We start from the raw sequence: 16,060 nt of genomic DNA on the forward strand, positions 1-16,060 counted from the left end.
CAAAAGGAGGTATTTGTGCACTTCGTCTGGTTATGCACCACGTAGTCTACCGTCTACAGGCCCACTTCTGCATCCTCTATAACTCTCTATCACTCATTTTAACTCACTGTTTACCAGAAATCACTTCACTAAGCCCACTGGTTACAGTATCCATGACAACTCTATTGTGCACCTATGTTATCCATGGCAGACATGATATCTTGGCATTTGGCCAACATGTTAAATGGTCCAAGAAGACTAGTACTGCAAGGTTTGAGTTGAAGCCTAAAGTGAAGAAGAGTCTTCAATTAGGAAAAGAATATTGTCTTTGGAATTCAGTTCTTGAAAGGGATGATAAATTGAGGAAATTAACTCAGGCTATACTGTGGACTGCAGAGAGTGTTTCTGTGTTGTGGCTTTTTTTACTTCCCTATGCACCTGTAAATAATAATTCCTCTCTTTCATTTCATATTACACTACTCCCTCCAGTCCCAAAATAATTGTTTTGCTTCTGCAGAGTCAATGTAACTAATCTCTAAGTTAAATTGGATAAGATAAATTTAATATTTTAAAATTAAAATTTAGATATTCAACAACTATACTACTCCCTCCGTCTCAATTACAACGCTGAAAATACTATGTCCATTTTACTTGTCATTTACAGATGGTTTCTTTAAGAAAATATAATTAGTTATTTGTTTCCACCTTTATCCTTTAAATTGTAGATACATTGTTACTAAAAAATAGATGGTACAAAATTATTGCATTTTTTAAAGTTTAATATAATCTCTCTTCAAAATATTTAATCTATTTATGGTAATTGAGGTATTTGTAGTCTTGATTAGTAAAAGGGAGAAAAATAATTTGTTGAGTTTCTTCTAAAATAACAAATAATTTCGAATAACTATTTTTAGAAATCAATGTTGATAATTTGAGAGAGAAATTTATCCAAAATACTTTTCATATTTGGAATATGGATAGATACTAATATGGTGAAAAAGAGAATCTAGTTGATTTCGAAATTTTTGATCAAACATGATTTTAAAATAAAGTGAAAAAATTATTTTTTAAAAAGTAATAATTCTCATGGATCTCTCCAATTTAGTCCACTAGACCGCACCACCGCCTGTGTAACCCTCTAGTTAATGTGTTTCCTTTTTCCTCTCTTTCCTTTTCTTACTCTCTTCTTCTTTCTCTTTTCCCCTTTTTTTAGTCGCTCCCCGGCGCCGCAGACTCTGGTCATCGGGGAGCATGTGCGTTTCAAAGAACATGACAAGTAAAAAGGACCAGAGGGAGTACTAATTAGGAACGTTGAACGGTGTTTCGGGGCTTTTTTGACTCTACTATTTATCCATACACTTGTAGTTACATTTTTTTGCTATGTTAGACTTTTGTATAGTTTATTATAATCTCTTAGGAGGGGTAAGTTGTTTGAGAGTAGGATCTTGGAACATTGGAACGTTAAATATTTTAAGATTCTTAAGGAAGAGAAGATTAATATAATGTATCCATTCCTAAAGCAAGGAGAGGTAGACGGGTATAATTGAGGTGTTTGTAGATCTTAGAGAACAATTCTGGTCTTGAAGGGTAAAAGGGAGAAAAAATAATTAATGTTGAGTTGAGCTTCTAAAATAACAAATAATTTCAGACAACTATTTTTAGAAATCACGACAGATAATTTGAGACGGAGAGAGTATTAAGTAGGTGTTTGGCCATAGATTCCCAAATACTTTTCACTTTATTTGGAATGTATGAGGATGGGATTGAAGGTGGAGTTGTGATTGGTTATACTTTTTGATAAGGAGAGAAGAGAGCACTTTATTTGAAACTTTTTATAAGATGGCGAAGATGGAGTTGGCGGTTCCCGAAAACGTATGTATTGGAGCACTTTTCCAAAGAGAAAGGCACGTTGGGATCCAACTTCAAGTTTGTTAGTTAAATTTGATGATCAAACGATTTTAAAATAAAGTGAAAAAATTATTTTTGAAAAAAAAGTGAATAAATCTCATGGCCAAACGGCTAAATTACAATTTTTCTCATATATTGTGAAAAAATACATCTTAAAATGTTGGTCAAAGTTCTTATGTAGCTTGACTCTCGAGAACCAGAAAGTGACCCGTATTTAGGGATGGATGGATTAGTGTTTTACTCTTCAAAGGTCAATCGTTTATTTAGTTATTTATATTACTATTTTCAAATACTTCTAAAATAATTTTAGTCTTTTTAGGTAGTTTCCAAATATGTAAGTTTTACGTTAGGATTGTTCGGGATTCATACAGATGTAAACTGAAATTTACCATCCATTTTCTTGCGTTGACTTTGCTATTATTAGCATGTCATGTTCAATGATTTAAAAGTTAGGCTTGATATGCAAGCTAGTATTCACATCCTCCTACCAAGCTATACAGTAGCTTAACCCAAGGGTAGTTTTATCCGCCAAGACTTAGGCAGATGAAATGAAGTCACTTAAACATTTTTCATTCTCTGCTAGGAGGTCTCCTATAATTTTTGTCAAACTTCATCGCCAGTTAGGTCATGCCCTTGGGTGTTTGAACATCATTTCTTTTTGGTGGGAATGGACTTTTAAATAATGGGGAAGGAAGGTCGGCAAGGAGAGTACTTTTGCTAAGATTGGATCTTAGCACCTCGTTTTAACTGTTGGGTCAGCTACATGAATCCTCTATATTCATTTGGCTCTTGTGTGCTCATGTCATCCACAGTGCTACTCAATTTGTCTTTCCGAGGCAAATCCATGTTGAACATATGGCTTCAGCATGCTGGTGACATTTGATAAAAGGCTACTTTTCACTCTTCATTAGTCTTATGTTTGCCAGAAAGTATTCAAAAGGAAAAACAAACAAGAAAGGTACTTGACTTACGAGCAAATTCTCTAATATGCTGAAAACCTTTTACACCACACTGTGGAGACTGATATTTTTTGGCAATGTTATTGTGTCTGCATTTCATGCTACTTAAAGTGTATCCCCTTTTCCGATAATATTCAAACTTCAGAATTGTGTAAAGATTTAGATTTTCTTCATGACAAGGGGAAAAGAGAGAACGCTAAATAAGTAAATGCAAAATACATTTATAGGTCCAAATACTGCTGTAAAATCTTAGAGATTTGTTTTAGCCCATTGTGATTGCATGTCTTTTGTTACTCATTTTTCTGAACTCCCTAAGGAATTTGCATTTTTCTACCAAATGGTTGTCTTTCGCCTTTATAATTGATGTTAGAAGTGCGTAAGACTAGTGAATTTAGTTCCTCCACCTCTCCCCCTTTACTGCTCATGAAAGACACGCGAGTGTGTGTTGTTCATAAACTTTCATGTGCTGATACTGATAGAGGCGGATTTAGGATTTGAAGCTTATAGGTTGAGGATTTTAGTCTTTTTGAGTTATTGGGTTCTAAATTAATAATTTGTACATATTAAATGAATTTCTACAAATATAGGATTTGAACCAACATTACTGGGTTCTGCCGGACTCGCTCCCCTACACTCTAACTCCGCCCCTGCTGGACACACCTCCACAACCAACAATTCTGAATTTTCTACTTCATATTACTTGAAAATATTTTGATATATAATGCAGGGAGATCCGGTGTGGGCAATCAGTTCAGAAACAGCCAATGATGTGGTTGGGCTCTGCCTCAATTTCTTCTTTATCCTGCCTCTTTTGAATGCTGGAATATGTTAAATACTTGTTTTTAGCTATACCAGATTAGTTTATGCAAGAATTTTAGTAGTTATCCTCCATTCCTTGTTGTTGCTTCTATTTAGCAATTGGTACCATAATTGCTGGTGAATTCTCAACCCTGATTTATTTATAACTGTTCATCTTTCCTTTTGTTTATCATTAATAAACCTATTTTATCATCTACATTTCTCAATATTGACACATAAAACTAACCAGAAATGTCGATTGTTGAACGATGAAATGTGTCTTGGGCCTCCGCCATAATTATTTAATCTTTCGAAGGTTGAATTAATTGGTGTTCTATTTCAACTTTCACATCTTTTTCGATTTGTTTTCTTGTGTCATTCAGAATGTCAATATACATACCATTCTTTTTTTAGTCAAGAGACATTATGACTTTAAGGTCCATCTTCTCTTGTTTTATAGCATTTCAAAAGAACCCTTCCATACACTGGCAATGTTGAATTCATGATGATGTTCCACTGCATATCAACTTGATCTGCTTGTTGTAGACGCATAAAAATTTGCAGGTTAAGCAGTTACTGGTTATTAACATTGTTCGTTTCAGTTTACCATCTGTCTTTTCACCCTAAATTTGACATTGAACTTTACACAATGAACGCTTTGGCAGAGTAGGGGGTGTCCACTTGATAGAGGCACCAGTGCTTCATCCAGTAAATGTGTGCTTCGTAAAGTACAAATTTATTCATTCACATTGATCTCATTTTTAACATTCCGTCCGCTCTGATTTGTATTCCAGATGTCTGAAGGACTGTTCAATTTTGTAATTGGCTGGACTGTCATGTTTGCTCCTTTAGGGTGTGTTTGGTATCAAGGAAAATGTTTTCTCATTTTCTCTTGTTCTGTTGCACTAAAATTTTGAAAAAATGTTTTTCAAAGCAACCTGTTTTCCTAATATTTGGAGAAAATGACTTCCCTCCTGCGCCCAGGGAAGTCATTTTCTGGAATTAAAAACTTGGCGCTACAGACGCGAAATGCAATACCCCACCCCCCACGCAGCTAGGGATATACCTCCCTCCCCCCAATACACTTAAAACGTTATTTCCACATATTTCCTCCTCTCTCTCTCCATCGTTGTTTCTCACTAGAGCTCTAGGGTTTTTCATCCTACTTTCTCCATAGTTATTTCTGCAAAGATTCAAAGGTAGTCTCCATAATCACTGCTTTAATAATCATAGTACTACAATTTTTGTTGATAATTTCTTCAAAATTTAATCTTTCCCTTCCCTGGATTTCGGCTTGAACACTTGTAATTCATGTGGTTTTGAGTTGATTTGTTCTCTCAACTTAGGAATAAACTTTTCGATTTCTTCAATAATCATAGTTTTACCATTTTTTGTTGCCAATTTCTTCAAATTTGTAGCATAAATCAGTGTGCCTTTTGTTATAGATTATTAACTAAAGTAATTTTTTTTGCTGTAAAAGACGTTGAATGGCACTGGCATTTGTGTACCTCTACTTTTTGTTTTGGGGAAATGAAGTTGGCACTGTGAAGCTTGTCATCACCTTATAGAATTTCAGTATTTTAACATTCTAGTACTCATATTAGATTGCGAGATATGGATTCGACTAACAAAGATGAAGATGATGCGATAGTTGGAGCTGCAGCCACATCCGTTTTAGCTTCCGGGGCTGCAATTATTCTAGCCTACGAAAATCAAAGTAGAATTCCTAGAGAACCTTATACTAATAAAGACCAAGAAAAGGAATTTTACATGAATAGTATTTTGAATGGAAGCGATGTTCATTGTGTAGGTCAGATAAGAATGAGCAAGCATGTATTTTATAAACTATGTAATGCTCTTCGAAGTACTAGTTTGTTGCGCTCAACCAAAAATATGTCTGTTCAAGAACAAGTGTTGATATTCTTAGAAATTTGTTGGTTTTAATGAACGATTTCGCAAGATTGGGTCACACTTTTGTAGGTCAATTGACTCTATCCATCGATGCTTCCACACCGTACTTCAAGTAGTTTTGAAGCTCTACCCAATTCTTGTAAAATCACCGGATGGAACTGTCCAACTGGAGTAAGGAGCAATTATCGGTATTATCCTTGGTTTGCCGTAAGTTACATACTAAAATTTTAAATTTTAGTTAATTATTGAAAAATAATACATATTATTAACTTACGTTGTATAGAGGATTGTGTAGGAGCAATAGATGGCACACATGTGCTTCCGTCTGTTCCTATTGAGCAACACAGTAGATTTCGTGGCCAGAAAGGCACAAGACCACAAAATGTATTAGCTGCCATTAGCTTTAATTTGAAGTTCACGTATGTGCTTGCCGGTTGGGAAGGATCTGCACATGACTCTCGCATATTAAATGATGCATTGGAGAGACCACAGGGGTTTCAAATACCCCAAGGTATTTTATTCAATCTAAAGTAGTTTATGGAAAGAGATAGATTAATAATGTATGTTAATTAACTTTACTTTTGCTTTGTAGATAAATATTATCTTGTAGATGCCGGATATGGGCTTCGTAAGGGGTTTATTCCTCCATACCATGGAGTACGGCACGCTATCACTTACAAGAGTATACTAGTGATCGTCCTCCCCAAAATAAAAAAGAATTATTCATCTCTGTCATGCCTCATTGAGATCCTCAGTTGAACGTGCATTTGCTATTCTCAAGTGACGATTTCGTGTGATTGATAATGAAATCTTTTGGGACTTTAAAACACAAGTGGATGTTGTATTAGCGGCATGCATTTTGCACAATCACATAATTGATTTGGAGCCAAATGACCTAATAATACAAGAAGTAGACGTGGTGCCACTAATTCAACCTCAAAATATTTCAAATTACTCAAAGTTTTCAAAGGAGTCAAAGCTACTGGACACAAAGAGAAAGACGTGAAAAGGCTAGAGAATGGTCATCGAAAAGAGATGCCATTGCTCATGCCATGTTTACAAACTATGATAGGAGGAGGAATAGGGGACTTTAGTGTATTTAGAGATGTTTGAGCTGCTTGTCGATGTTGTAAGTTCTATGATTCGTAATTTCATATGCTTGAGTTGAGATTCTGTTCAGTTATCGATTGTGTTTTTGTGTATTTCATATTTATTGCTTTCTGCTTGTCGATTGTGATACCTTATAAACTATGCTCTTGGCTGCTGCAGCCGAATGTTGCACAGTTGCTATGTTCTTGGTCGCTGCAGCTGAATTTTGCGCAGCTGCTACCACTTTATTTTTGCACAACTGCTATGTTCTTCTTGGCTGCTATGCTCTAAGGCTATGTAGAGTGTCAATGAAGCTGCCAGAATTGGTCATTATGTGCTTGATTCCTTGTGTTTTTTTGGTGTTTATAGTGGCTATTGCAACCAGGATTGTGCTTCAAATTTTAATTCTTATTTGAATGTTTCCTATAACAGTAAATAAATGGGGAAAAAAGGAGAGAAACAGCTTAGGTGGTCAAAACCAATGGAATATTTGATGTTGGAGATCCTAGTTGATGAAGTGAAGCAAGGAAACAAATCAACTAATCAGTTTAAGGCCACCTAATTCAATCGTGTTTCGGATGCCATTAATCAACAACTTGGAATGGACTATTCAGCTAAACATGTGGAGAATCATCTTAAAACACTACGAAGCACATGGAATACCGTACAAACTCTACTCAACAAAAGTGGTCTTGGATGGGATGAAAACTTGAAGATGATTACTGCGAGTCCTAGAGTCTATGCTCTCCATATTCACGTACGGTGACTCTTTAATCCTATGTGGTTGTTTATATATAGTAGTCATGCTTAGTTCTTTCTGATAAGTACATCACAATGTGTTTACGCCTAATTTCTATTGGTTGCTTGATAGATGTGTATGGTATAGGCAGACACAAATGGAAGTGATTTGTGTCATGAACTTGTTCACAAAAGTAAGAGAGAAATAACATGAAAAGAAAAGTAAATTAGACGAAAATTAGAATAGATAACAAAAGAAAAGCAAAACAGTAGAAAGGGTCATGCAGCTGTGACTGTCCAGAACTGCTGCTGATTTGGTTTATGTTACTGGTTTGACAGAAAAAAAAAGAGAGTGGAATCTGGTGTTTATTGGTTGTAATTTTTGTAACTCTGCTTAGTTTTAAAACAGTTGTTGTCCAGTTTGACCTGTCATTATAATCTGTCCAGTTTCGTGCCATTTCTTTTGCTGCTTTTCTCTTTTGTTTCATTGTGAATTGGTTGGCTCAACTCCGTTTCTTTTTTTGTCATTGTATTATAGGCGCATCCTACTCATGATAAGTTCATCAACAAGAAGATTTATATGTTTGAAGAAATGTATCTTGCGTGTGGGAACGATCGAGCTAGGGGTGATTGTGCTAAGTCATTTGATGATATAAACTTAGATTGCAGCTCGGAGAAAGGTAATGATATTGACATTGAAAGGTCATCCAAGGAAAAAGATGTAGTTTTTGAAACTTCGTCTCAAGTCAAGTCAAGTCACAAAATAAATCGTTCTTATGATGCGCAAGATGTGGTCGGTGATATATCAACAAAGCTTGGAGAAGTGGCTGCAGCAATCGGTAAGATAGCTGATTGCCAACTAGATGTGACAAGGTTGTATGAAGAAATTATGGCAATGAAAGGTTACGAGGAAAAGTTCTTAGGTGACGCTTTTGATTATTTGGTGCAAAGTGACACTTTAGCTAAAGCATTCATGGCAAAAAATCAAAATTTTCGCAAGGTGTGGATGGACCGATTCAAGAGAAAGCAATAGAATACACAAATTGGTTAGAAGAGAATAGCTAGATAGGATTTGGAAGCAATTGTTATTCTTACTTTTATTTGAAACTTCAAGATTCCAGCTTGGTTTTTAATGTTTTCTTGCTATTTCTAATTTTGTTTGTTTGATGATAGAGGGGTTTCCTTCAGAACAGTTGATGTGTGTAGTATTAGTCTCTATCCAAGATGTGCTATGGTCTATTTTTAGAAGAAATGTCAGAGAGAATAGCCACCTGATCATATGGTGTGTATTAGCTAACTTTTCTGGAAAACTCAACATTTTGGTTGTGAAAGGAACTTGCTTGCTCTAAATACAGTGGCTTGAATAGGTGATGTATGGCAGCTCGTAATCTGTAGTCCAGTATGAATTGGAATAGTAAATACTAGCACTAGTTCATAGTGCAATTGGTTCATATTGGGCTATGCAATGAGATCTGAGAAATTTTGTTTCATTTTCCATGCTTTATGGTTTACAACCCTTTTGTGTTCATTTTAATTTTATTTGTTTGAGGAAAGATAGACTATCAGTAAGTGAATTCTTGATTTGGAGCGAGGGCGGGAGAGGGGAGGGTGGGTTAGTGGGGGGTGGTGGAGCATAGGAAAGCATGGTGATTTATTTTCCGGAAAATGTTTTCCACTCACCAAATGAATATGAGAAAATAAATAAGAAATCCACTTATTTTTCAAGAACACATTTTTCAAGAAAACATTTTCCATGAAAAACATTTGCCGCCATACCGAACACACCCTTACTGTACAGTGATCGTAAGAGAGACGGATACAAGCACAAGGGCTCACTGGATCTTCTATGGGGCCTCCAATCGTTGTTCACAAACAGTATGCACTTTTCAAATGCACTTAATTTGACGCGCGAATAGTTTCATCTGAACAAGTGACCATTAATTATACTGGAATTGCTTCGATCGAAACTGCTTTGGAGCCTAGGCACTTAGGAAGGCATGGCTATTAACTATTTGCATTCACTTTTCTAAAACTCCTCGCCAGATATCCTGACACTGATTTTTTTTGTTTTTTGGGCCCAATATTACCCGATAGTTTCTCTTTGATGGCTTTCATTTTCTGTCCCCTTCAAATGTAGCTCTTTCCTTCTGTGAATAATTTTTGGTTTGCAAAGAGACTTAAGGTGTGTTTGGTATGAAAGAAAATATTTTCTTTTCTCATGTTCGGTTGGTTAAAATTTTTGAAGAACATTTTCTCTAGGAAAATAATTTGAAAATGACTTCCCTTTTAGAAGTCGGGACGACAAGTTATACAAGTGGCATGCCACAGTACTGATTGTGTCCTCTCCACCCACTAACACACCTCATCTTCAACCCCACCCCACACCCCTTAAGTGAGTTTCTACTTAGGTACGTGAAACTTCCTGAGGATCGATCGGAAAGAGTTTCTCTACTTGCCAAAGTTGGGTAAGGCCTGTGTACATTCTACTCTCCCCAGACGCCACTTGTGGGATCACACTGGGTATGTTGTTGTAAGTGAAACTTCGTTTTCATGGCTTACGGTTGGCTGAAAATTCATGTTCATTTGTTTAATCAGCAAAGGCCAATCTGCTTTACCAATTGTGCCTGGTACTGATAGATATCTTCAAAACCTTGCATGAAACAATCTTTTTGGCCTTCACTTAGCGTTTGGATTAATCAGCAGCATTCGCTTTCTAGAGCACAAATGCAAACTTGAGCCATTTTGCATTTGTACCCTTCGAACTTTTGTTCCATATTCTGCAGGAAAAAGAACTTGATTTGGGGCGTGGTTGGTACAGAGGAAAACATTTCAGTTTTTCCATGTTTGCTTCGGTAAAGTTTTCCGAGAATATTTTCTCTAGGAAAACAAGTTACTAAAAAATGAGGAAAATAACTTTTCTAGTGGAACTAGCTAGAGAAAACAAGTTCCACAAATGGCATACCACACTAATTGTCTTCTCCGCACTCTCCAACACACCCTACCCCCTACTCACACCCATAGGCCATAGCCCCCATTCCCACTACCCCCAATGCGTACCCATAGTGTTTGCCTAGATTATATACGAATGTTTTTGAGATATGTACCAAACATAAGAAAATGAGTAAGAAACTCACTTAATTTACAAGAAGATATACATTTTCCGCGAGAAGCATTTTCAAGAAAACATTTTTCAGGGAAAGTGTGTCCCTTCCTACCAAACACACCCTTGGAGTTGTTTAGTACCTTACACTATGTTAACAGGATCGCTACAAAAGAATCCAATCCAACCAATAAAAAATTAGGAGTTACAAAAGTGTCATGTTATTTAAACCTCCTTTGGTCAAGAGTCGGCAAATGAGACAATATGAACATTGTAAAGCGTATAAACAATCTTAAGTGACTTTTTCTCTACAAAAGTTCCTTAGCAAAAAGGATAAGTTCCTTTGAGGCAAAGAAATGCTATTTTCAAGCGATGCATAAAACAAAAAATGAATTTTTACTTTTCTAATCAGCTTTCTCGTGAGGCCATATTTAATTTTGAGATAAAATCAAGCACTATCACTCGATCTCAAACTAGATAGGTAGACTAATGAATATAATTAATGATTTCATCATAACAAGATATTATTTTTGAGTTGGTTAGGGGGTTTGAGACCAACAGAATTTAAACCTATGATTTAGAGTAATTTTTGAATTTCCTTTGTCACTACATCAGAATTTTCCTTTATGTTAACGAGGTTCAATATATAAACGAACAAACTAGACGATACTCTATGTGCACATAATAAATGTTCAAAAGAGGAGATTCAATTGCACTGTTTACTTCAAGCTAGCGCTGTTGTTTACACGGAAAATCGGTACAGTTGAATTTGTACGCGAGGTCAAGGACACGTGGATCAATGTAATCAAAATTATGAGATAGCAAGTAATAATTAACAAGACAAACGAAAGTAAAGCATAGCTAGTTGTGTAGCCTGGGCCTTGGAGAGACTTTGAGCTAGAGTGTCCGGCAGTAAATCACTTTAAACACCACGAATTAAGCAAGAAAGAGCAAATGCTAAGAATAATATGAATACTCTATATTGTTGTATAATGTTTCAGATGTCTTACAATAGAATGAGTACCTCTATTTATACTAGAGCTATGAGGTACAGATTCCATGAATCGTGCCCCCTCAATTACCAATATTAATGTTGCAATAAAAGGCAATAAAGAGTAATAAAGCCAAATAAAGGCTGGAGGAAACTTGGGGTCTTCTGTAACGACTGTGCATTAAATGTCGTTTGACCGGTGAGTTGGCACGCTCTTCCGGATCCTTTGTAGTTTCTGCCTCCGGAAGCGAGTTGCCGAATTACTTATCTGGAGCCTCGTATGATTTACTGGAGCCTCTCGTTCGCTGACTCGAATCTGACCTGTCGCCATCTCCACGTGTCACCTTTTGATACGTCCACTTGATGTCTACAGATTTTGCCCTATACAGCTGCCACTACTTGCACATAACTGAAGTTTCTCCGAAACAAAAATGCAAAAAGATCTTGAAAAATTATCACTCTCGATCAATGAATACCAAGAGATTTTTGATGTGTCTGACCTTCATTCACGGACTCCGTGCATGCAATAACCTGTATTACTTTATCACGATTAAATAAATTTTTTTTTCATCATATCACGATTAAATAATTTAATATTTTAATTATGATCAAGCGATAAACTTGAGGTAAAAGAATATATTTCACACAGATTGTAATTATTATTATTATGCATGCATCTAGTGCGAATAAGTATTTAAATAAGTACTTTTCCTCATTCCCCACTCATCAACGACCTGTAAATTGACGTCTTACGATTAAATGGAGTATTTCCTTTTCATCACTCTGTTCAATTATCAACACTTTTTGAACAGTCATTGACCCTTTCACAACTTACCATGCGTTCCCAGGCCCTAAGATTTTATAAATTTCCAAATATGAGAGATCACAAATTTGCCAGTTGAAGGTAACTTCCTAGATATTTTTCCCCATTCATAATAAGTGATTATTTAATCTTTCAAATTTGTTCTAAGAAAATCGACTTTTTAAAAAAATCAAGAAAGTATTAATAATTTTTTTCTTCTAAAAAGTCTTCTAATACTTCTTCATCAAAATGGAGGACAGAGAAGGGAAAATTTAGTCAAACAAACTTCTTAATTAATATTATTAAATGATTTTCTTAATGGCTGTGTTAAAATCTTAATAATCATTTATTGTGGACCGGAGGAAGTATTTAATAAAGAGTTTGTGCAAGAGATATGCATATATAATACTCTGTTCACCCATGCTTGTTATCTTTTTTGTTTGATCTTTTCAAATCTTTTTATGACAATCTCTATCTCATTTAATCAAAAGGCGTTATCTTTGTGATGGAATTAAAAGTTGAGTTAAAGGTTCTCCAAAGGATGGTTTAAGAATAAATTAGTGGCTGGAATATATGCGTTATCTTTGAAAGCAAATGAAACAATTAAGAAGCTTATTATCAAAAGATGGTTATTATCTGCAAGTAAGCAAAACATCCAGGAATATTTCCTTTTCGTCCATATGAAGCAAAGAATGAGTATCAAACATTCTTATATAACATACGTGTATATGTGTGTGCGGTTCTAAGAGCTTCTTCTTTCTCTTTTCTATCAAATTAAGCTCAAGAATATTAGTTTAGGATGATGTTAAGGAAACTTGGAACATTAATATTTGTCCTAAGTTTCTCCTTTTATGCTTCAGGTAAGGAAGTTTCCATCAATGCGACAAGTGAGAGCCTTTCAACAAAGAAGGTACGGAATTTGGAAGTAATACTTATTTTATTTTATTTTAGTTTACACGATGGGGTATGCCCAGGCAGATCGATGTGCCCCAAGACTAGTGGCTTCAAGCGCAACTTGCGCTCAAAGACTCGATATATAGTTCACGCTGGATTATGCCATTCACATCAAATATTGCATTTCGCTATATTCTTGCACAAAATCATGACATACTCGTTATTTAAAACTAATTATAAGATTCTACATGCGTTAACGATATACACACATTCTCCTTAGCTTGTAATACTACTTCTATTCTTCTAATGTCTAGTGAGGCATGGGCAGAATGAAATGCGAGGCTAGGAAGTTTGACTTCTATATGTGCTCTAGATTGCACAAAAGATAACTATGGGTATTCATTCATTATGAGTGAAATTAGTAGCTTGAAAATTAAGGTAGACAAATATAATCTACTACAACTTGTTAAATTCATTGACAGTGGATTTTTTTAACATAGTACCATTATATATAAAAGTTGAAACCACAATTGAGGCGTTATTTGCATCGTCTATGGCCCTAGCTATCGTTTATATCTATCGTTTATATTGATGGTGAGCCGTAGAACAAGTGTAGCTTGAATACTTTACCCAAACTCAATAGCTTTAGCTCATATCCTTTGTACATGTTAAATTTTTCACTAAACAAGTACAAAATAGTAGATTTCATACCTAGTAATAGGGCCTACCTAGTAAATCAAATGCACTGTGGTAGAATCCCGAACTCGAAATCATAAAGTTCAAATCTTAAATCTACCTTTGGTCTTAAGGTACGGTTGCAAACGAATAGTTTTGATTGAAACTTGCTTTGTCTTGACGAATTGCAGGAAAAATGTACCTATTTTGTGACAATAGAGACAACATGTATAAAGGGTGCAGACACCTCAAACCATGTAAGCCTAAGGTTTGGTGATGAAAATTCCAATGACATTTTAGTGCACCATTTGAATTCCAAGCATGTTAGGAGGGTTGATCCATTGGAGCCACAAGTTCTTGATGACATTCCAAGAAAACCATTTCAAGCTTGCATGATGGATCAGTTCCAAGTCACTGGTCAATGTGTTAAATCATCAATTTGCTATCTCTATCTTAAATTGGCTGGAAGTGATGATTGGCGTCCTGGTTTTGCTCAAGTTCAAGTCCTAGAAGGGCCTCATTTTAGCTCAAATACATTCTATTTTCGACGATATTTGCCTCGTCGCGTGTGGCACGGATCGAACTTGTGTGAAACACAGGTCACACCTTTTGGGGTAAAGCGCAAGAGAAATGTATTTGGAAACAGAGCTCCATAAACCTTTATGTCTTATGAAATTATGAAAGTGAAACACAATAATTTTAAACTTGTAATGTACTTCGAGTAAATTCAATTTGAACATATAGAGATAGATTTTCCGTTTTAAAATCACATCTTGCGTCGCATTCAACAAATACTTCATGCTGTAAGTATTATTTTTTTTTCAATTGATAGACGATTTTATTGTTCATAACCACTTAGTTAGACATTACATTAGCATTGATAACACTTAGGTTACCTAAGTTGACTAGAGTATTACAAGCATTGGAAGAGACTTTCCTAGTAGTGTACTTCTCCCATATCTTCAAGTAGTACTTGATACATAACAAAAGGTGGCATTATACAAAAACACTTACTGATTTCTTTCTTGTCCATTAGCTCCTTGCCGCGCCATAAAACATGTGCGACCTGGTTCCCTTCTCTAAAACAATGGCGGATAGTGGATTCCCCAATTTCTTTAATTACCCAGTACCTGAATTGAGATGTGAGATTGTTATATAATGGGGAGTTAGTATTGATGGTATTAAACACCTCAGTGGAGTCCGTTTCGATCTCCACAGGACAAAGATGGTGGTCAGTTGCTAGTTGAAGTCCCTGGACAAGTGCTTTAAGCTCCATTTCCATATGGTTAAGAGCATGAGCCCGAGTGCAGAAACCCATTATCCACTTTTCATTCCAATCTCGAATTATCCCTCCAACACCTCCAGCTTGGTGATTGTCTTTGAAAGCACCATCAATATTTAGCTTATATACTCATTTATCTGGAGGAAACCATTTGACCCTAATAGACTTGTAAATTTTTGTATTAGGGCTATGATTAGTGGTGTGCATATACTCCTGGGCCTGAGTAAGGACTTGATTTGCAGGGACATTATTAGACAAATATTAAAAACATTATGATTTCTATTTTTTCAAATATGCCATGGAGCAAAAGGAAAAAAATTACTCCATTTGATGAGCGAGTTATGCATAGGAAATTACTCTCTTAAAATAAGCCAATGATGAGTAAAATCAACAGTGATATCATTAGTTTTGATACTGAAAACTTGCCAGAATTTATTTGCTAAGAGGCATTAAAAATTCACATGTTTAATGGTTTCCCTAGCATTTGGACAATTAAAACAACAATCATCACTAATGATATTAAGTCTATTTAAATAAGCCTTGGTAGGAAGACGTTCATGCAAACATTGCCACAAGAAAAACTTAATTTTATTCAAGGTGTCCAGTTCCCAAATCCACGGAATATTAGGAATATTGTCCTCCGTGGGATTAATAATATTTTATAAGCAGAAGAGGAAGAAAAAAGGCAATTAAGGCTAATGCCCTCTTTTCGGTATTTCTTTAGATTTTGCCCCTCAAAATTGTTAGTTTTTAATTATTGCCCTTCCTGTAAAAGCAACATAGTAAAAAAGACATTATTACCCCCGACTGCTACATATAAAACAAATATCGTTATTTCAAAATCCTTTTCGCTTCTTTCATATCGTTAACCTGGCCAACTTGCTTTCCCCAAATTTTTTACATTATTCAAATCGTTGTTCCCGGGTTTTAAATT

The 16,060-nt window shown here is 35.5% G+C and overlaps 2 protein-coding genes across 4 annotated transcripts; both read left to right on the forward strand.

Annotated features, from left to right (window-relative positions):
- Positions 1-4,732: 4,732 nt before the first annotated feature.
- LOC132065680 (uncharacterized) lies at positions 4,733-8,586 on the forward strand. Of its 3 annotated transcripts, XM_059459180.1 has the most exons (4): positions 4,944-5,762; positions 5,841-6,066; positions 7,077-7,401; positions 7,921-8,586. In XM_059459180.1, the coding sequence occupies exons 3-4, from the start codon at positions 7,246-7,248 to the stop codon at positions 8,413-8,415; spliced, it is 651 nt and encodes a 216-aa protein (XP_059315163.1). In that variant the 5' UTR covers positions 4,944-5,762; positions 5,841-6,066; positions 7,077-7,245; the 3' UTR covers positions 8,416-8,586. The 3 variants fall into 3 exon arrangements, with proteins under 3 accessions (XP_059315165.1, XP_059315163.1, XP_059315164.1); XM_059459182.1 differs by lacking the exons at positions 4,944-5,762; positions 5,841-6,066 and adding an exon at positions 4,733-4,843; XM_059459181.1 differs by lacking the exons at positions 4,944-5,762; positions 5,841-6,066 and adding an exon at positions 6,505-6,684.
- Positions 8,587-13,024: 4,438 nt separating this feature from the next.
- Positions 13,025-14,928, forward strand: LOC132062990 (embryo-specific protein ATS3A-like). Its single transcript, XM_059455441.1, has 2 exons — positions 13,025-13,185; positions 14,036-14,928. Exons 1-2 carry the CDS (start codon positions 13,075-13,077, stop codon positions 14,498-14,500), a joined length of 576 nt encoding a protein of 191 aa, XP_059311424.1. The 5' UTR covers positions 13,025-13,074; the 3' UTR covers positions 14,501-14,928.
- The last annotated feature ends 1,132 nt before the right edge of the window (positions 14,929-16,060 follow it).

The sequence above is a fragment of the Lycium ferocissimum genome, chromosome 7 (genome assembly GCF_029784015.1).
Source record: "Lycium ferocissimum isolate CSIRO_LF1 chromosome 7, AGI_CSIRO_Lferr_CH_V1, whole genome shotgun sequence".
Classification (NCBI taxonomy): domain Eukaryota; kingdom Viridiplantae; phylum Streptophyta; class Magnoliopsida; order Solanales; family Solanaceae; genus Lycium; species Lycium ferocissimum.